General features: G+C 41.7%; 1 protein-coding gene across 1 annotated transcript in view; it reads left to right on the top strand.

The window, feature by feature from the left end:
- The first annotated feature begins 6,612 nt into the window (after nt 1-6,612).
- mrpl23 (mitochondrial ribosomal protein L23) overlaps nt 6,613-22,655 on the top strand; it is a 32,490-nt gene continuing 16,447 nt past the window's right edge. The window contains exons 1-3 of the mRNA XM_073832142.1: nt 6,613-6,724; nt 8,974-9,096; nt 16,604-16,686. Of these exons, the coding sequence (XP_073688243.1) occupies nt 6,708-6,724; nt 8,974-9,096; nt 16,604-16,686 (223 nt within the window). The 5' untranslated portion in view covers nt 6,613-6,707. The remainder of the gene's footprint in view (nt 6,725-8,973; nt 9,097-16,603; nt 16,687-22,655) is intronic.

The raw sequence follows: 22,655 nt of genomic DNA, 5'->3' as shown, positions 1-22,655 counted from the left end.
CGGACCCTTCCTCCAGCCGACAAAGCTCGCCGGTTCGCCCGCCTGCTTCATCGACCTCGTCAGCCTCTGTTCCGGACGTAAAGCGGCCGCTGTATGCCACCGCTTCCATCGACGCCGGTGACGAGGGGGGCCATGAAGGAGGAAGAGGATTTCCGTTTCCCGCCAAAGCGGGAACGCGCATGCTGCTCAGAAGAGGCGATAGCAGCCCACTTATGTCTGCCCTCCGCTGGACGGCGTGCTAAGTCGGCCCTCCCCTCTAAAGCTTGCCGTCAGACGTCAAACCTGCTTCGCCGCGCTCTCGCCGCCGCCTAGCCGCGTCAGCGCTGCGTAACATGGTCTCTCACCGTTGCTGAGAGGCACCCGTGGTTAACGCTTTCTGACGTTTTTCTCGTCTGGCCGCCGCCCCGCCAGACGCGGCCCGCGGCCCAGGATTGAGTTGAAACCTGAGCCTCCGAAATCGTCCTAGCACATCTGGGAAAACGACAGTGTACGAGTCCCGCGGTTGCCGGACCCCCACCAAAGTTATTCGCTCGTCCAGTTCCAGGAAATGTGACTGTTCCAGTGTTTTCTGCAGCCAACAAACCGGCTCCGTCGCCCGTTTGCCTGCACACAAAAGTCGTTCCCACGGCTACACAGATATACCCCCAATAAAGTGTATTATCTGGTGTCCCGGCCACGGCCGATGGTGTTTCATGTGTCGTATGAATATGCCCACTAACCAGTGCTCATCTCTACACACAAACACAGCGCACATAAAATCGACTCAGATCGATTGCGCGTCACACGTGGTAAATGTGCCCGCTTCACAGTGCCCACAAACACCACATTATGCACTGTTGGTTTCTGTAAAAACGAAACCAACAGTGCATTAACTCTATGCTTTGGGATGTTAAATGTGCCCGCTTCACAGTGCTCACAGACACCTCATTATGCACGTCAACCGGTTTCTGTTAAAACGAAACCAACAGTGCATCCGCTCTATGCAGGCGAACGTTGTTTTGGAGTGTTAAATGTGCCCGCTTCACAGTGCTCACAGACACCTCATTATGCACGTCAACCGGTTTCTGTAAAAACGAAACCAGGAGTGCGTTCGCTCTATGCAGGCGAACGCTGTTTGGAGTGTTGAACGCCGGTGCGCGAGTCCCGCGGCTGCCAGACTCCCACCGAAAGTATTCGCTCTCTCAGCTCCAAGAAATGTGGCTGTTCCAGCGTTATCCGCAGTCATCAAGCCGGCGCTGCAGCCTGCTTGTCTGCACTCAAGAGCCGTTCTCACGGCTACCCAATTAAATCCTCAAAGGAGTGTATTTTCGGGTGTTCCGGCCATAGCCGAAGGTGTTTTGTGTGTAGCTCGCATGCACATACACATGAGCACATCCTGTCATACAAAACCCGCGCACATAAAGTCGACCCGAATCGGCTGCGCTTCGCATGTGATAAATGTGCCCACCCTAGAGTGCCCACACATATCACATCAGGCAGGTCTTACGGTTTCTGTAAAAACGAACCGGACGACGCCCCGTCTACACGGCTAAAGGCTGCGCTGAGTGTGTTGAATGTGCCCGTTACTACGCAACCATATATACACACAAAGATAGCAGTCCCCGCGGTCAGTGTACCCCGAGCCTCGAATGTCACAGTCACTCGTGCGTCACAACGCACCGAAGCGACTCCGTTGTTGACAGATCGGAGCGCGCATCGCACCTACCCCCTTGCGTTACAGGTAAATGCATGGGAAAAGCTCCCAGGGGTTTCACAATGGGTGCTGGACATTATTAAAGGAGGCTATTCGCTACAGTTTCACCGACTTCGCATGTTTTATATGTGCCCACCTCAGAGTGCCCACACATATTACATCAGGCAGGTCTTACGGTTTCTGTAAACCGGACGACGCCCAGTCTACGCGGCTTAAAGCTGCATCGAGTGTGTTAAATGTGCCGTTACCACGCAACCACACATACACACAGAGAAAGCAGTCCCCGCGGTCAGCGTACCCCGAGCCTTGCATGTCACAGACACCGAAGCGGCTCCGTTAGTAACAGATCGGAGCGCGCTTCGCACCCACCCCCTCGCATTACATGATAGATGCATGGGAAAAACTCCCAGGGGTCTCAAAATGGGTGCTGGACATTATAAAGAGAGGCTATTCGCTCCAGTTTCGACGACGCCCTCGCCGTTACACGGCGCGCGTCGAGACCACGATAAAGGCAGATGCAGCACACCTGCTACGAGCCGAAGTGACCACTAGATCTAAGGCAACTGAACAAAGCGCTAGTGAAGCGAAAGTTCAGAATGCTCACAACCAAGAAAATCCTCGCACAAGTGTGCCGAGGAGACTGGTTTGTGTCAGTGGATCTGAAAGACGCGTATTTTCAAATACAGATAGCGTCGCGTCACAGGCGATTTTTGAGATTCGCCTTCGAGGGCCAAGCTTATCAGTACACAGTCCTACCATTCGGTTTGTCCCTAGCACCCCGTACGTTTACGAAGTGCATGGACGCAGCGCTCGCCCCGCTCAGACTGAAGGGAGTGCGAATACTGAATTATTTGGACGATTGGCTGATTTTAGCGCAATCTCGCTCAATGCTCAGGGAACACACGACCATGTTACTCGATCACCTCGAGAATTTGGGTTTGAAAGTAAACTGGGAGAAAAGCTCGCTGAACCCCAGCCAGAATATCTCCTTCCTGGGCATAGAACTGGATTCGCAGTCAATGACAGCGAAGCTAACGCAAGAGCGCGCGCTGAACATTCAGAGAGCAGTGAGCGCGCTCTGCTGCAGCGCGTCTGCCCCGCTCAAAACCTTTCAAAGAGTGTTAGGTCTTATGGCGTCAGCATCATCAGTTCTACAGTTAGGGATGCTCTGCATGCGCCCACTGCAGTTCTGGCTGAGAGCGCGAGTGCCGCACCAAGCGTGGGCGTCCGGTCGACTCCGTCTCACGATCAATCAGAGATGCGTTACAGCCCTGATGCCGTGGAGAACAGCCGGCTGGTACCAAACAGGTGTCACTCTAGAGAGACCCTCGAAGGTGAAAGTAGTGTCCACGGACGCGTCCACCTCGGGATGGGGAGCGCTCCTAGACGGCAGACCGTCGTTCGGCCAGTGGTCAGAACGCGAGAAATCGCTGCATATCAACTGCCTCGAAATGATGGCAGTAGAGAATGCGCTGACATATTTTCTTCCTTTATTGAAAGGAAGTCATGTATTAGTCCGCTCCGACAACATATCGGTAGTGGCTTACATAAATCGCCAGGGCGGTCTCAGGTCCAGAAAACTACATGCACTTGCAGAACGCCTTCTGGTATGGGCTCATCGCAACCTGCGCTCGCTGAGGGCAGCGCACGTGCGGGGGACCCTAAATGTAGGACCAGACAGACTGTCCAGGAACAATGTTCCGGCGGGCGAATGGTCGCTGCACCCTCAGACGGTGCAGCTATTATGGAAAACATTCGGCAGAGCGGAGATAGATCTATTTGCATCTCAGGACAACGCTCATTGTCTAGAATTCTTTTCCAAAGCCAAGGACGCGCTAGCACATGCGTGGCCCCGCCGTCCTCTTTATGCTTTTCCCCCAGTCTCTCTCCTACCTCAGGTGATAGAGAGGGTGAAGGAGGAAGGGTGTGCAATACTGCTAATAGCGCCGTTTTGGGGGAACCAGCCTTGGTTCCCAGCGCTGATGCAGATGACGAGCATCGCACCGTGGCCAATACCTGTGAGGAGAGACCTCCTCTCGCAGGCGGGCGGCGCGATTTGGCACCCTCACCCCGAGCTGTGGTCCCTTCATGTATGGGTCACCAGGGAATATATGATGAACTCCCCACAGGAGTGATATCAACGATCACACAGGCTAGGGCGCCATCTACTAGACGGCTCTATGCCTCGAAGTGGTCGATATTTGCGGACTGGTGCACAGCCCGCGGATCTTCACCCACAGACTGTGGAGTGACAGATGTACTTTCCTCCCTACAAGAGCTGCTGGACAAGGGCAGGTCCCCGTCCACGCTCAAAGTTTATGTGGCGGCCATAGCAGCGTTCTCGAGGACAACGCTAGGTCAGTCAATAGGGAGGAACGATTTAATCATACGCTTCCTTAGGGGAGCTAAGAGATTAAATCCACCCAGACCGCCTTCAGTCCCAACTTGGGACCTTTCTGTGGTGCTGGACGCTATGAAGGGCGGACCATTCGAACCACTACAGGCGGCTGAATTAAAATATCTGTCTCTTAAGGCTATATTCCTCCTAGCGCTCGCTTCAGTGAAGCGCGTAGGAGATTTGCATGCGCTCTCCGTGGGCGCGACATGCATGGAGTTTGGACCTAACGACTCTAAAGTTATACTCAAACCCAAGCATGGATATGTGCCAAAGTCTATTAACACACCGTTTAGAGCACAGGTCATCGCACTGTCTGCTCTGCCGGTTGGGGATGATGAGGCTGACGCGAGACTCTTATGTCCAGTTAGAGCGCTAAGAGTCTATGTGTCTCGCACGTCTGCTTTTAGACAGACAGAACAGCTGTTCGTCTCGTTTTACGGGCATTCTAAAGGAATGGCTGCGTCAAAACAGACTTTATCCAGATGGATAGTGGATGCTATTGCACTGGCGTACGAGTCCAAGGGCATGCGATGCCCGCTGGGTGTCAGAGCACATTCCACGAGGGGCGTGGCCTCGTCGTGGGCTTGGTCGAGTGGAATTAACTTGCAAGACATTTGTACGGCGGCAGGCTGGGCCTCTCCGTCTACATTCATAAGATTCTACAACTTGGAGGTTCCCGCCCTACAGGCCAAGTTGCTATCGGTCTAGATATTAACAGATATCTAGACCCATGTTCCAAGTTTATCCAGGTCGTTTACCTGCCCGGATATACCAGGAGCCAGTGTTTATAGGGTCCTAATCCCCTTATATGTTCAAGCACGTTCAAACACTATATGAACCCCGGGCTATTCGCCCTCGGGTCTATGGTATCAGATCTTGGCATGCACGGCGTTTTACATGGGGTCCCCAAGCGTAAGCTAGCTTACGCAGTACGAGAGACCTCTCGTAAGAGAACGTACTCGGTTACTAATGTAACCTCGGTTCTCTCAGAGAGGGAACGAGTACTGCGTACCTTGCCGTGCAAGCGCGTGCTCTGGGCGCTTTTATGATGAAAAAACCAGAGTGTAGCTACCTTCGAGCGATATTTATAGGCTTGGATCACGCCACTTTCGGCGGGAGATGACGTATTAGGCGCGAAAGGCTCTCATTGGAGCTGGTTTCGCGCCAAGCCTCGCTCGATAGGTGCTGCAGTTGCTGCAGAGCAGCCAATAGGCAAGCAATACGCCTCGCCTATGTCTGCTCACTGCGGCAACGCGTTTTACATTAATACAAAATTAAGGATAATTTTTTGGCTTCAATATCTCTCGCGGAAAGGATTTTCCCCAAGCGTAAGCTAGCTTACGCAGTACTCGTTCCCTCTCTGAGAGAACCGAGGTTACGTTAGTAACCGAGTACGTTCAGTTTGGCCAACCACGCCTTTTGTTCCTCAGACAGTTTTTGCACCCTTCTCCTTGATTTGTTATAACTTTTTGGCAGTCTATAGTACTCCAAATGTTTTTCCCGATCCAGACCAATTAGTACAGGCCAAAACATGACAATAATTGACCATAATCAGCAAAATATTCGAGTTTCGTTTGGTTCAGCGGCATTGTTTACATTAAGTGCCTCCGCCAATATGGCCAATTGATTACGGGTGGTAAAAACAACAAATTATTTTGCATATTTAGTTCATTTTGTGCACAAAATATGTGCTTTCTTGTTGCAAGTTTTGTATTTAATGGTTTAGTTTATCTTTTTAAATGTATTATTTATATTAGAGTGTTCTTCACATATGTGGTGCGTATTTAGGACTAACGTTACACACGTTGATACAGCGGGAACGTTTAAAATCGTGTGCAAATTGGAATCCTGCATCCTGTTAAGGCCCTAAAGCACAACCATTACTTATTACTTTGAATCAACATTAATAATTAGTATGTTACTATCTTCAAACCAATAACGGTGTTTATTTAAATCATTGATCTGTTCTTCATGACTGAAGTATCGGCGCACAGTGTAGCTCCAAGCGCTCTCTGCTGGTGAAAATAATCAATACACGAACGGGGCATTTTCAGGGATATGACACTAAATACTGGTTATATATTCGAACGCACCTCTGTATAGACCTGTAGAATGATCAGAAATGATTCTGGTAAGACATTAAATTGTTTTGAACTGTATTAAATCAAATGTGACAACGGTTTTTATTTTTATTCCAACATTTTCTGATCAAACCATGTACAAAATTGTATACATCTCAACACAGGTGCTAACAAAAATGTGACATAAGGAAGCAGAGAGCAGGGAAAACGGTCAAACGACGTCAGAGGTGATTTTCCATCAAAATAAAAGACAATATTTAAAAAATATGTTTATATAAATATTTACATATCACTGTTTTTTTAAACAAAATCCATAGTTTGACGTACATATTAAATGTGTATTTATTTAATGTTTCTATCAATTGCAATACTCCATATTTGCTTATTTAACTGCACGGTCCACAGACTTTTATTTTGAATGTTTTCTGACGCTTGTCTGGGCAGTTTTCACAGCAGTCGGTGTTCGAGGACCTTGAGCACATGAAAATAACAAAACAGCACATGTGACTGTAGAAGTCCAGAGCATTTACAGGACATGGCGAAACGGATAATGTAAGTGTTTTCATGTTTGTTTACTGTATGTAATTATGTAGATATAGGCCAATGTGTTGTTTGTGTATAAAAACCGTATCATTGCAAATTTGTCCTTCCGAAAAATGTGTACCTGTGTAGGTTTACAGTGTGTACTTGTAGTACTCCTTCAAAAAGTGCCATGGTTTTGCCATGTTTTGAGGCGTTTACCATGGTAATATGATGTTATTTGGACTTAGCAGAAGAATAATACCTTCATTCTTGTTTATTGGTATCAATGTCCCTGGTGAAAAACAGCTAGAACCAGCCTTAGCCAGTTAAAGATGGTCAAGTTGGTATTACATCCTGGTCAAACTGGTGTTCAGCTAGTTTTAGCTGGTTGGTCCGCTTGTCTACTGACCAGAGGGTGTCAAATCCCCACACAAACCAGCTATGACCAGGCTCGAAGACCAGCTATAACCAGTCAACCAATGTAGGCTGCTTTCAGCTGTTTTTTCAGCAGGGATGGTAATGTTACATGGGTAATATTATAGTAAAGACATGTTGTTTGTACATATGATAGTACAGTCAGTGTTATTCTTTGAAGTGCTTGAGTACAATGTAAAAATCTTTGCATATGAATATGGCAGTCATATCTGACCCTGGACCACAAAACCAGTCTTAAGCAGCATGGGTATATTTGTGGCAATAGCCAAAAATACATTGTACAAGTCAAAATTATACATTATTTTATGCCAACAATCATTAGGATATTAAGTAAAGATCATGTTCCGGGAAGATGTTTAGTAAATTTCCTACTGTAAATATGTCAAAATTTAATTTTTGATTAGTAATGTGCATTGCTAAGAACTTAATTTTGAAACAAGTTTGTCCTTCTGGAAATGTGTACCTGTGTAGATTTACAGTGTGCACTTATACTTGTAGTACTCCTTCCAATTGTGCAATGGTGTTACCAAGGTTTGAAACATGTACCATGGTAATATCATATTTTGGATATGCTACAAATCTCATAGGCTACAATGCTTACCAATAACATGTTTTTGGACATAGTAGGACAATAATACCATTGTTCTGATTTATTGGTACCAATGTGTGAAGAAAACAGGTGGAACCAGCCTTAGCCAGTTTAAGATGGTCAAGTTGGTATTACATCCTGGTCAAGCTGGTGTTCAGCTGGTTTTACCTGGGTGGTCAGCTTGTCTCCAATTCTGACCAGAAGTGGCCAAATCCCCACACAAACCAGCTATGACCAGGCTGGAAGACCAGCTATAACCAGTCAACCAGCGTAGGCTGGTTTCAGCTGTTTTTTTTTTTTTTCAGCAGGGATGGTAATGCTACATGGGTTATATTATAGCAAAGACATGTTGTTTTTGATAGTACAGTGTTATTCTTTGACGTGCTTGAGTACAATGTAAAAATCTCGGCATGTGAATATGGCAGTCATATCTGACCCTGGACCACAAAACCAGTCTTAAGTAGCACGGGTATATTTGTAGCAATTGCCAACAATACATTGTATGAGTCAAAATTATAGATATTTTATTTTGTTCCCTTCCTACTCGTCAACTGGCAATCACTTGAGTCAAATGCAGTCACCAGACTGTGCCAAAACTAAGGCAAAAATACTAGGAAAACATAACTTACAAGAACTTTGGCTACAGAATGGAGTGACTTCTTCAAAGACTGGGTGTTGAAAGTAGACAACAGAAAAAAAAATTGTGAAGAAGAAAAAGACTAAATGATGGAGTTGATGGCGAACAGAAAATTAGTTTAAACCTTGAAAGCATAAAAACCATAAATTAGGAAATATTGGAAATGGTACAGAGAAATATCAAAGTGCATTTAACGGGTAAAAGCAAAAAACAAAAAACAAAAAAGTAGTGCGTGATTAACTTAGTTTTGTACTAAAAACAGCTGTTAAAATACTGCCTGTGGCTGTTTTTTGTCTGCTCATTGCTCATTGTTTTCCTATTCATTATAGTTTATAGAAGTTCACCTTTTTAGTCAGTGAAAGTCATGGAAAAGTCAGGGAGTTTGACGTTTGACTTGAGTGGGAACCCTGTCTTATGGCTGGTTTTGTGGTCCAGGGTCATATATGCCAGCTGTACCATGGTTCTTCCCCATTTTTGTAAGAAATCGGAGCATTTCATTCGAACCAGCTTGAAATAATATAAAATAAATAATTATAATTAATCCTCCAATCACATGGTAATACCTTGGAATATGAATAAATGAATTTCTTTCATGAAATTGTCCTTCTGTTTGTTCAGATATCCTTTATACCAGCTTGGTAACCCACAGCTGAGGTTTTTCCGTCCCACCTTCAACATGACCCTGGTCAGACCCGGCAAAGAACAGCCACCAGATACAGTACAATTTCGCATTTCTATGGAGTAAGTATTAAAAAGTCATTTTCATCAATAAAACCAATTGTATCACTGTGAAATTCTACAATGATGTAGTTGCATTATTCTCCACGAGGTGGCAGACAGCTCCCACAAATCTCTTCTGTCTTGCCACTGTAAATTGCAGAGTGGGAATCTTATTGCGCATGATGATCACAAAGAATTAAAGCATCTTAAGTGATGCTTAACTTTAATTGCAGGCCGGTTAGATGCAACACAGCATTTCGTAACAAAACCCCGGATGACGTTTCCGTGTGCGGTCGCACGGCCAACGATGCCTCGCAGCTCCCAGATTTGTTTACAGCTCTTTCACCTACTTAAAATCCGACTTCTAGTTCCTTTATTGATGACGTTTGTTAAACGTCACTAAAAATACAGCCGTAATTATTGCATTGCTGCGGTGTAATACGAATCAGGCAGTCAGACTGTTAATAATGGGTCTAATCGGAGTCCGCACAAGAAAAGAGGACAAAGTCTGCTTTGTTTTCTGGAGAACCTCAGGGCGTACATCTAAAGCAGTGACGGTGGAGTTATTATTCCGCCAGTATGTGTTCCAAACCGCACACGTTTGTAATTGGGCTATATGTTATCACTTGCGCAAGTGCTCAGAGGAAGCTTGCTTTTTTTGTTTTGTTTTTTCTACCTGCTTTTACTCCTTTGTTTTTACAGACTGTTTTGTGATCTTAAGTGTCTTAATCTGCACCAGGCATCCTTGTCACCTGAATCTAAACATTTCGTGCCTGTGCAATCAAAGGAAGAGGTGTTTTTTTGTTTTTTTTCTTGTTTTGAAACCGCTGCTGCCTCATTGGACATCAAGAACTGTTTTGTCTCCTCCAGAGCTGCGTTTGACACAGTCCCATCGCAAACAGCACGAAAGTAGACAAAGCAGCAGAGGTATCATTAAAACATTAAAGACATCCCCCTCTTCACTTTCTGCTTTTCAAAGATACCCTCCACTTTGGCAAGGAGTTGTTTTGCTTGAAACCAACCTGGTTTGCATAGTGATTATCAGAGCCAAAGAATTTTCAAAGCACTTGTTTTTGTCAAAGAGGGCCTCTTTACAAAGTGTTTGTACTTGCAGGATTTGTTTAACCTCGTTTATTTACCATCCTATGGGGCCTTTAACTATTTGATCCATCATCAACATCTTTTTATTTACGCTTTCCCTTGAATAATTTCATTTTAATGATCTTTTCTTAGTTCATTAAAGCTATTTGTCCACTCTCTTGCCGTCTTTATAGTCCCAGTGGTGTGAATGTAACCTAGAGGTCACGAGCTAACAAAAGATCCCTCTTTTTTTGGATTTCCTCAAAATTTGGAGTGTTTTGTCCCTCTGCGTCTAAATCACCTACTTGGAAAGCCTTTGAAATGGGTGGTGTGAGCGCATGTTTGGAGATGAGCGTGGACTGTTTATGTGTGAAGGGTGGGGCGCAGCTCAAACGCGCAGCAGAGAGGATTGAACAACAACGAGGTCTCTATCTTTATAAGACGTCAGTGCTTACAAAAGATAAGCCACACAGGCGCAAGGCACTGTTTACATCTGCTGAAGGTCATGACCGTGTTGCCCGGTGCTTCGCTTAATTGATTCTATGGAGTGGAACTGAGCAACCTCGTCCAAACAGATACAAAATTTACAGTATACATTAAGTGATTATTAAGATTGCAATTACATAACTTGTCATTATTCACTATTCTGTCATTTTTTTTGTCAACCCGAACCCCTCTGACCTAAAATATTTTTAATTTTACCTTAATATTTCAATAATTTACCAACACTCTTCAGACAATTTAAGAAAATATTTAACACCCCTCACATTTCAGCAACCATTTTAGTGTATCTTCTCAAGGGACAATCATATAGAAATGAAACTTGGATCTATTTTAGAGTAGTCAATGTGCAGCTGGTATAGCAGTATAGATTTACTGTCCCCTGAAAATTACTCAACATACAGCCATTATTGTCAAAATAGCTGGCAACAAAAGTGAGTACACCTTAAGTGAACATGTCCAAAGTGTGTTAGCACCATTGTTATCTGGCACTGCCTTAATCATCCTGACCAGATCTGCACAGGTTGTTGCTGAGATCATCTTCCGCTCCTCATGGAGCTGCTGGACGTTAGACACACCTTACGCTTGAGGATGCCCCACAGGTGCTTAATAGGGTCCAGGTCTGGAGACATACTTGGCCACCCTCATCACCTTCAGATTCCTCAGCAAGGCAGTTGTCATCTTGGTGGTGTGTTTGGGGTCGTTATCATGTTGGAAAACTGCCGTTTGGCCTAGTTTCTGCAGGGAAGTCATCATGTTCTAGTTCAGAATGTACAGTATATAATGGAATCCATGTTTCCCTCAATGAACTGCAGCTCCCCAGTACCTGCAGCACTCATGCAGCCCCAGACCATGATGCTACCACCACCACCATGCTTGATTGTAGGCAAGACACAATTTTCTTGGTACTCCTCACCAGGGCATCACCACACATGCTGGATCCCATCTGAGCCAAACAAGTTTATCTTATAGTCTCATCAGACCACAGGACCTGGTTCCAGTATTTTATGCTCTTGGATTGGTTGTCTTCAGCAAACTGTTTACAGGCTTTCTTGTGAGCCAGCTTCAGATGAGGCTTCCTTCCAGGATGACGCTTATGCAAACCGACTTGTTGCAGTGTGCGGCGTATGGTCTGAGCACTGACAAGCTGACCTACTTCTGCAACCTTTAAAGCAATGCTGGCAGCACTCATGCATCTGTTTTTTGAAGCCAGGTTCTGCTCCTGAAGTACAGAACAAGTGCTCAACTTCGTTGATAGACCCTTGCGAGGCCTGTTCCGAATGGAGCCCATCTTGGAAAGCCTCTGTATGACCCTGATCAATGTAGTCGAACTCGGTTTTAGGGTGTTTCTGAACCACTAATAGCCTTGGCCATCTTTGTGGAGAGCAACAATTCTAATGTTCAAATCTTCAGAGAGTTCTTTGCCATGAGATGCCATGTTGAACATCCAGTAGTCAGTATGAGAGAATTGTACTTAAAGCAACTAATTTGAACTGCGCTAATACAAGATTACATTTTCAACAACTCACAAACCCCTCACAGTTCCCTCATTAATCCACAGGGGTTTGCAAACTCCAGTTTGGGAAACTGCTTTGTAGGATCAATGAAGTGAAAAATTACACAAGATTATTGTGGAAAGGAAGGAAATACGATAGGAATATGTTGTAAGCAAGACTCAGACCTGGATTTCCCACATCAAGCAGCAGTTTAAAACTTTAACACTGTTGTTTTTCTGCCTTCCAAGATAAAGTGTCAAACATGTGGCTTAGTTATTTAAATTCCTTTTCCAGACACATTGAGCTCATGTGTGGTCGAGTCTAGTTAGTTTGTTTTGCCCCTCTGACCTAAAATGTTTACTGTTTTAACTTGATATTTCAATAATTTAACAATACCTTTTACACAATTTAACAAAATATGACATCTTTTTAGTAAGTGTTTTATTTTGACACTTTTTAAAATTTATTTTAATTATTAATTGTTGTGGTTTAATCAATTATTATGTTTTCATAAACTGACAAACCCTTTTATTTTTGCAATATTTTGTCACTCTTCACTATTTTGTTTTTGATAAATGTGAAACTGGACCACAAAACCAGTCTTAAGTAGCACGGGTATATAAAAAATACGTTGTATGAGTCAAAATTATAGATTTTTCATTTATGCCGAAAATCATTAGGATATTCAGTAAAGATCATGTTCCATGAAGATATTTTGTAAATTTCTTACTGTAAAATATTAAAATATTTTAAATTGGTAATATGCATTGCTACACTGTAAAAAGTTTTCACCAGATTCAACTTAAAAATGTAAATTCAGCAGCTGCCTTAAGATTTTAAGTTAAATCAGCTTAAAACTACAAGTCATTTTAACTTATTAAAATAAAAATGAGTTGATATAACTTGTGAGTTTAAATGACTTAAGTTGATTTAACTTAAAATCTTAAGGCAGCTGCTAAACTTAAGTTTTTAAGTTGAAACTGGTGAAAACTTTTTACAGTGTAAGAACTTAATTTACACAACTTTAATGGTGATATGATTTAATCTAGGCCTGTCACAACTCCTCGATTAAATTCAAGTACGCCATAACTTTATAACAAAAAATCCTAATTTGTATTTTTCCTGTGTCGTTTAACCAGCAAAATACCAGAAGTAGCGCATTCCACGGATGAGAATCCATGAAAAGCATTATTAGACTGCTTTCTAAGGCTGTGCAAAATATTAAAACCATTTAAAAAGACCATTAAAAAATCATAAAGCATAGTGCTGTTTCACTGTTTCGTTTAATAGAACCATTTTATTACTTGCATTTGGTATTTTATTTAAAACAATTATTGACTCATTGCTATTATATATGTATTTTAAGTCATTTTTAAATCTATAATTCTGTTGCACACAAAATGATCAGATTACTTGCGTAATTGTTAGAATAATGGACCAATTACTTAATTGCCAAAATAATCATTAGTGACATATATAATCTATTATTACTAGTGGTGGGCCGTTATCGGCGTTAACGTGCTGCGTTAACGTGAAACTCTTATCGCGCGATAAAAAAAATATCGCCGTTAATCTATTCTCAAATTTGGGTTGGGAGCTGGGTCTAAACTACGCAAGCTATGCTGACTTTCACCTTGATAGTTTAACGCGGATGTATACCGAAGACTGTAGAATATGGTCGCGCGTTTAAGTCTCCTCCGCCAAAACACAGACGGGGTCGCGTCGTCCTCCATTCATAAAAACCGAATCTACTATAGCGAAACGCCACGTAAATTCGTCGTTTTTTGGATTCATAAATCAAATGTTGGTCAGTCACTTAATTCAAATCGCGATATGGACTAGTGTATGTGAAAACTGAAATGCAAAAAGACCGTTTTAATATGAATCCGATATGTTCCGTTTGCCTAGCTGTATGTATGAATGATGGAGACGAGCTTTTACTACACGCATACTGAAACACACGTGACGCTCCCGGTAATTTTTGGCATTTTCATCTCACATGAACAGATAAACTCAATCTCCCAAACTGCTGTCAGTGTCACTTTTACCGTTTCATTTGAGAAAACTAGCATCATATCATACTGTATGACACAGAAACTTCACGGCAACCTGTCAAAATAAAAGTACGGTGTAACATGTAATGGGCTGGGTAGGTGTTGACGTTAAAAAAAAACAATCTAATAGGGAGAAAAAATAATTTCATTGTTAGTTAGTTAGTAAACACAAGTACATCTAATTGAACATAATTTATTTTCATCAACAAATTATCATAGAACAGCTTTATGAGCTTTATGATCCATTCTCAAAGACTTTAAGCCATTATTTGGGTAGCACACATATTCTGAATGCCTTCAGCAGAATTCAAATTAGCCATTTTAATCTAGATTAATCTAGATTAATTCCAAGATTTAATCTAGATTAATCTAGATTAAAAAAATTAATCTATGCCCACCCCTAATTATTACATTTTCATCAACTAACAAACCCCCAGAGGATACCGAACCCCAGTTTTGAATTTATTTATTTTTGCATAAAGTGGAAGATGTCATGAAATTATCAAGGAAAAAAGGGGGGGTTGGACTATGTTGCAGGCCAAACTCAAACCTACATTTTCCATGTGTGCACCAAGGCTCAATGTGATGTTTTTTTGTTTTTTTTTTGCCTTCCGTCTTAAAGTCTTAGTGATGTGACCTAATGGTTTAAATGCGTTTTCCAGACACATTGAGCTGTTCTGCTCATGTGGGTCAGAGTTCAGTCAGTTTGTTTTGCCCATCTGACCTAAAATATTAATAACGTAATATTTCAAAGAGGGATCACGAACCCCACTTTGGAAAACCCTTTTATTTTTGCATGATTTTGTCTCTGTTTGACAGATGAAGAGGAAAATGTCATGCAATTTTTAAGGAAAGAAAGAAAATAGGATTGGAATATGTTGCAGGCCATATTCGACCCTGCATTTTCCATGTGATCACCAAGGCTCAATGTTTTTTTTTTTTTGTCTTTTAGAAGTGTGGCCTAGTGGTTTCAATGCATTTTCCAAATACATTGAGCCATGCTGCACATGTAGAGTCGATTCCACTCTGCATCGGGTCCCAATCCTCCTCAAAAAGCCTAAACGAATATTGATACAAAATTTAATCTTGTAATCTAACTCCTGTACATTGAAGGGATAGTTCACCCAGAATATAAAATTCTGTCATTAGTTACTCACCCGCGTTCCAAACCTTCATCATGATACTCATGAATGCGCATCAAAGACTGACGTGGAAGAGAAGAAATGGTTGAATAAAGTTATTTTTGCTTTCTTTGCACGCAAGCTTAGCTTTGTAACATTATGGTTGAACCAGTAATGTCACATGGACTATTTTAACAATGTCTATACTACCTTTCTGGGCCTTGAAAGCTCTTGATTTTCATCGAAAATGTCTTAATTTGTGTTCTGAAGAAGAACAAAGGTCTTACGGATTTGGAACGACATGAGGGTGAGTAATTAATGGGTAAACTATCCCTTTAACATCAGATGCTCCAGCTCTATACAGCGCTAGACGTGATTGGGAAAGCAAAGGTCCTTCCTGTTGGCAGAGCTGTGGAGGTCACCAGGGGGCCAGAATTGAAAAAGATCTCAGCTTCTCCACTCCAAGATCTCAGAAAGCACTTAGGTCTGCTAACTATTCCTCTCACTGTGGCTCGAGTGCTCTGCTCTCTAGGAATCACCCCGCTCTCTCACTTTCACACAGACAAACGCGCGCTTGTACGCATCTCCTCTCTCACATAAATTACGTGGCCAAAACTCCACTCCACTTCATTGAAATCTGGGCATCACACTCTGGTGCTGACTTGGAAAGATGTGCGTAGAATACTCTTTCCGAAGGAGCATCTGTTTGTAGGTTTTCTTGGAAACCCTCTCCTTTACAAAAGAAAAAAATTACATGGACTGACTTGTGAACAAACATCCTTGTTTTTCAAAGCAGTTCATTATGTTCTTCCCGTTAGCTCCGGCGTCATATTTTCTGAATGGTTCTCGTTGGGTTTTCTGTAACTGAAAACATAATGATACAATTTTGTTTTGTTTGTTTGAAAAAGCATGTCACAAAATGCATTTTACGTCATTTCAGTCCTCGCAAAACAGAATGTTTCAAAATCAATCTCGGGGGTCCTAGTTTTTGGGTCTCCAGAGATGCGAATGGACGCAATTTGCCACCTGTGAGATCCTCAAGCATTCATTTTTAATTTTGTTTTTTGGGTGGGTGCGGTGGGGGTTGTGGGGTCACAAGATTCTTGGAACTTAACTAGATGGATTGTGGACCCAAAAAAGATTGGGAATCTCTGTATTAAATGTTTCCATATGACATGAATCTTAAGGTCTTACCTCAGTACGCCATAGATTCTCATATTTTGCTCTCTTACTCCATGGCAACTCTGAACCTCTGTCTGTTTCAATTTTCTTCAAGAATGACCAAGTTTGATGTCAGAAATTATCTAGAGAAGATCTACAGCGTTCCTGTTGCAGCTGTACGCACAAGGATCCAATACTGTGAGTAAAACTTTGTGTCATTATATTTGATTGAGAAGACAAAATTTTAGTGCATTTACGTATAAACGGTTATAAGTATGCCATTTCTAGGCTGATGTTTTAAAAAGTTTAAAACTGTGCATCTGTGGCACATTTTGAATAAGGAGTTTTTTGGAAAAATCTGTTTTCTTTTTTATTTGGTAATGCCAGCAATTTAAATTGCACAGCTTTGTTTTGGAAAGACACTCTACAGACACTCTACAGACATCACGTCTTACGTCTTTTTAGCATCTTGTGCCGTAATTGTGCATTTTTAGATGGCTTGATGCTTAAAAAAAAACTAAAAACAAACAGACCTCTCCATTCTGGTCCGTTCCAGTACTTTCCGGCCAGCTGTTTTTGAATGCGAGAGCATGTCCTGTGAGCCCCCCCCTCACTCTTTTGCACCTCTGCTCACTCTGTTTTGTTGTCAACTCGCCTAACAACGCAAGCCAAACTCAACTGACGACAGCAGTCATGGTTCCATCAACTGACCTGAACCTTTAGAAGCCCTTATACAACAACAATCTACCAGCGTTCTGTGTTTAGCACTTGTTTTTGCGCTCCCGGGGTGGTCGGTCACCTAGATAGGGGTGATATGTATGTTAGTCAATGAGAATGATCAATACTGACAAGATGTTTTGGAGATACTCGACAGCCGAGCGGGAGTTTGAATTATATGTATAAACAATAAGGCTAATTCAGGGAACTGTGCTTTTGGAATTCGGATGAAGTGGGAGACACTGAGGGAGGGAAGCGAAAGAAGGAGTGGTTTGCGTGATTCCACTCACAGCTGCTTATCTCTCCATCCATGGCTGTAGCGTTCCGATCGACAGTTGTCCTAAGATGCCCTGCCCTGTTTATTTCTTCACAAAGTTTGCCAAAAGAGTTACACAATCATGTTATTTTCCTTTACAGTCGCTATTAAAGCAGTAGTTCACCCAAACCTGAAACCTTCGTCATTTAGTTATTTACCATCATGCCATTCCAAACCTGTAGGCTGTTGTTTTTCTTTGAAACACAAACGGACAATTTTAAAATTTTCCACGCAGCTCTTTTTTCATACAATGACAATTCATAGTGAAAAACATCTGTAAGGTGCCAAAAAAAAAACAAAAAATGTTCAAAATGTCCTGATGCCACATTACAGTTTTATGTAAGAATCACACTGAAATATTAAGACACATACTACCCGTTAATGTCAGACTTTTGGCAAAGCATGCCAGACTTCTTTAATCATTTAATCAATAATCAATAATCATCTCATTTAGCCTGCATAAACTCCGCCCCTTCATACCATGGAGTGCATTAGGTCCTACCCCCTTTTTTTTTAGAGGCACTGGTTTTGGAAGTTTTTTTATTCCCACATATGGATTTTAAAAGTCTTTGTTAAAGCTTGAAGCCATGAACCAGACCAACCAGCTATGTACATGCATTAGTGCATTGTTTTTGTTTTTCAGCATGTTTTTTTTTTAAAAATGACACATTCTCTTTTCTCCCAAAAGATAATAGGACGATGTACAAGAGGCATTATTGTGGAAAAAAATATTTCTCAGCTTTTATTTACATTTGAAGAAAAAGTGGCATGTCCAAAATTATTCATACCCTTTGCAAACTGTCATAGTCTATGGGAAAATCCAAAGTTCTATACCATTCCAAATAGTCCAAGCTGTTCTTGTCCTAATCATCCTAATTACCCTGATTCACTGGGAACAGCTGTTTTAATCAACTCAACAGGTGAAAAACAGAAGCTCTCTGCTGTTGGTTTGTGGACAGTCATGGAGCTCACTGAGGACCTGCGGCTGCGCATTGTGGCTGCTCACAAGTCAGGAAAGGGACATAAGACTATATCTAAATGTTTTGAAGTTCCAGTGGCTACAGTGCAAAGTATTATTAAAAAATACAAGACGTTCCGCACTGTGAAAAATTTCAGAGGACGCCGTGAGAAGCCAAAAGTTCAGCCGGTGAACCAGGGAACCTAATCACAGTAAACGGTCCCATGAAAAAGTAGCAATATATCAATTCTCAACAACAACATCAGGCAGTCTGCAGAGAAACTTGGCCTTGGGCACCAGTGGACATTTCAGTACGACAACGACCCAAGACACACAGCAAAAGTGGTGAAGAAATGGTTAGCAGACAAAAACATTAACGTTTTGCAGTGGCCCAGCCAGAGTCCTGACTTAAATCCAATTGAGAATCTGTGGAGGGAGCTAAAGATCAGGGTGATGGCAAGGAGACTCTCCAACCTGAAAGAGTTGGAGCTCATCGCTAAAGATGAATGGACAAAAATACCAGTGGAGACATGCAAAAAGCTGGTCAGCAATTATAGGAAGCATTTGATTGCTGTAATAGCCAATAAAGGCTTTTCTATTGATTATTGAGAAAGGTATGAATAATTTTGGACATGCCACTTTTTGTTTAAATGTTAATGAAAGCTGAGAATTGTTTTTTTCCACAATGATGCCTCTTGTACATCGTCAAACTTGCTGGTTGAATAAAAGTAACTTTAAATCAGAATTTGCCAGGGGTATGCATAATTTCGGGCTTGACTGTACATATACAGTCGTATATGTTTGAATTTCATGGTTTTCTGTATCAGAACAATATAAAAAAATATCTGGTCCTTGGCAGGTCTCAAAATTTGGAAAATAAAATCTTAGATGAACAACAACACATGACAAATTGCAAATTGTGTAATTGTTTATTGAACAAAAATAAAGACCAACATGGAAAACCCATGTGTGACAAAGTTGTTAACATTGGAATTAAGAGGGTAAATAACAGTCAAGCACTGCTAATCAAATACCTTTGATTAACTGATCATCATCAAGTCTGAGCGCCTCTATAAATGCATAAGCTTTGGCAGTTTGCTGGTCTGGAGCCTTCAGGTGTGTGTTAACTCAATGCCAAGGAGGTAAGACATCAGCAATCATCTTAGAGAAGCATTTGTTGCTGCCATCAATCTGAAAAGAGTAATACGGCCATTTCCAAACAATTTGAAGTTTATTCACAAGTGGAAGACATTTAAAACAGACACCTCTCCTTCCTGGAGTGGACGTCCCAGAAAATTCATCAAGATCGGACCGTTTAATGCTCAGAGAAATGGCGGACAACCCAAGAATTACACCTCAGACTCTACAGGCCTCAGTTAACATTTTAAAGGGGCTATATGTAACTTTCTGAAATTTAAACTCACGACTGACACCTGTGGCCAAAAAACGGAACTGCTCTTCCTTTCTGCTCGCTCTCGCAGCGTGCGCTCGTACATACACACTTCACAAGTCATCCGCTGCAAAGAAGTCATATACATATATTGTTTGAGAAACTAAGTTTGTTTGCAATATATGTGACTAACGGTGGTGGCAGAGTGGTCTGAAACATTTAACATGAACGCGCTTGACGTCACATCCGCAGACAGTGCGCGAAAAATCTGACCCGACAGAAAATAGGAAAAATAGGATACAGGCTTATAGGTGCACCCACTGTGAGCTGACAAGGTGTCAGTATGCTCATCAGGAGATGTTTGAGTCATAAATGGTCAAATAAAAAGGCTATTGTTACGTTTATTTGGTGGAAAAAGTTACATATAGTCCCTTTAAATGATACAGTCCATGACATGTGTTGCAATAACCCAGTCAAAGTCCAGAGCTCATCCTGACTCAAATGCTGTGGTGAGATCTGTGCATAAGCAAATGCCCACAAACCTTAATAAACTGGAGCAACGTTGAAAAAAAGAGTGGTCCAAAATTTCTCAAGAACGATGTGAGAGACTGATAAAGTCACGCAGAAAATGAATGCTTTAACTTATTGCTGCTAAAAGTGGATCTACAGGCAATTGACTCATAGGGTATCCTAACTTTGTTACACATGGCCTTTCCCTTTTGGCTGTATTTTTCTTAAAAAAAATAATGACACTGTGTCATGTGATGATGTTTATCTGAGGATTTATTCTCCAAATTTTAAGACCTGCCAAGGACCAGATAATTTTTTATTATGTCCTGATACAGAAAATCATGAAATGTCCTAACGTTTTCACATGACTGTATGTATGTATGTATGTATGTATGTATGTATGCATGTATATATACAGTCAAGCCTGAAATTATTCATATCCCTGGCAAATTCTGACTTAAAGTTACTTTTATTCAACCAGTTTTCTCCCAAAGATAATAAGACAATGTACAAGAGGCATCATTGTGGGAAAAAATATTTCTCAGCTTTTATTTACATTTGAACAAAAAGTAGCATGTCCAAAATTATTCATACCCTTTGCAAACTGTCACAGTCTATGGGAAAATCCAAAGTTCTATACCATTCCAAATAGTCCAAGCTGTTCTAAAGCATCCTAATTACCCTGATTCATTGGCAACAGCTGTTTTAATCAACTCAACAGGTGAAAAACAGAAGCTCTCTGCTGTTGGTTTGTGGACAGTCATGGCTAAGACAAATGAGCTCACTGAGGACCTGCGGCTGCGCATTGTGGCTGCTCACAAGTCAGGAAAGGGCTATAAGACCATATCTAAATGTTTTGAAGTTCCAGTGGCTACAGTGCAAAGTATTATTAAAAAAATACAAGACGTTCCACACTGTAAAAATATCAGAGGATGTGGTCAGAAGCCAAAAGTGACACCTGTGCTGGCCAGGAGGATAGTGAGAGAGGTAAAAAAGAATCCAAGGATCATCACCAAGGCCATCTTGATGAATCTGGGCTCTGCTGGTGGCAACATCTCAAGGCAGACAGTCCATCGGACACTGCACACCGCAAAAAATTGAATTGTTTGGCCAAAATGATGTAGCCTTCATTTGGCATAAAAAAGGTGAAGCCTTCAACCCTAAGAACACCATCCCTACTTTCAAACATGGTGGTATTTTGGGGGTGTTTTTCAGCTGGTGGACCATGGAACCTAATCACAGTAAACGGCACCATGAAAAATGAGCAACCAATGGATACAAACATTTTATTCAAATGTATGTCACACTACAGAAGTCGCTACTTCAGTTTAAATGTGATTTTAAGTTGCTATCACATTTCACAATTTAAAGAAATAATTTTACATGATATTTCACATAGATTTATTAGGAATAATCTGTATAAGATCGCACATGTTTTGAGCTTTTTCTTTTCAGTGAACTGGTTGATCTGGTTTGCAAACTAGACAAGCAATTCATTCACAAATCTACGTTCTGAACTCAGTGACTCAATGATCCGTTTGCAGTTCTCAGGTTATAAGCTTACTGTGGGGAAGATTATCAGTGTATAGAATTCCTCACAAAATGTTGTGGAACTTTACTATAGTACTTAAAGTGATAGTTTACTCAAATGAAAGTCCCATCATTAATTACTCGCTCTGATGTCGTTCCAAACCAGTCAGACCTAAGATATTTTTGATGAAATCTGAGAGCTTTCTGACCCTGCATAGACAGCAATGCAATTGACATGTTCAAGGCCCAGAAAGGAATAAGAACATGGTTAAAACAGTACATGTTAACACAGCAATTTTATGAAGCTTTCTTCTATTCCGTGTCAGTGTACGTTTTGCCGTAGAATCCAGATACGCTGCATGTTGTTAGCTAGCAGAAGATGATGATGCACGATGTACATAAAACACAAATCTCCTTAAACGTGTCTGAAGATTTCAACTAGGGCTGCCCCCTAATAGTTGACTAATCGTTAGTCGTTGAGAAGAGGCTTGGTCGACCAAAAGTTTTTTTTAGCCACTTAGTCACAGAAACAAAAGATTTCACAGGAAGTAGTGAAGTCACGCAGTCTGTGATGGACAGATGGTTAGCGGCTGGGCTATGTGGTAATATAGTACAATATATGCATCAACGAAACGTTGCACTTGTAAAATAAAGTGAACAGGATGAGCTTTCTTCCATCTCGGTCTCTGTAAACCTGAGCGACAAACTTCAAAATTACAGACATAAAAGTATATCTAAGTCGGCTA

The sequence above is a fragment of the Garra rufa genome, chromosome 25, assembly GCF_049309525.1.
Source record: "Garra rufa chromosome 25, GarRuf1.0, whole genome shotgun sequence".
Lineage (NCBI taxonomy): Eukaryota > Metazoa > Chordata > Actinopteri > Cypriniformes > Cyprinidae > Garra > Garra rufa.
Note: the sequence above shows the minus strand (reverse complement) of the source record. Positions and strands in the feature narration are given on the sequence as shown.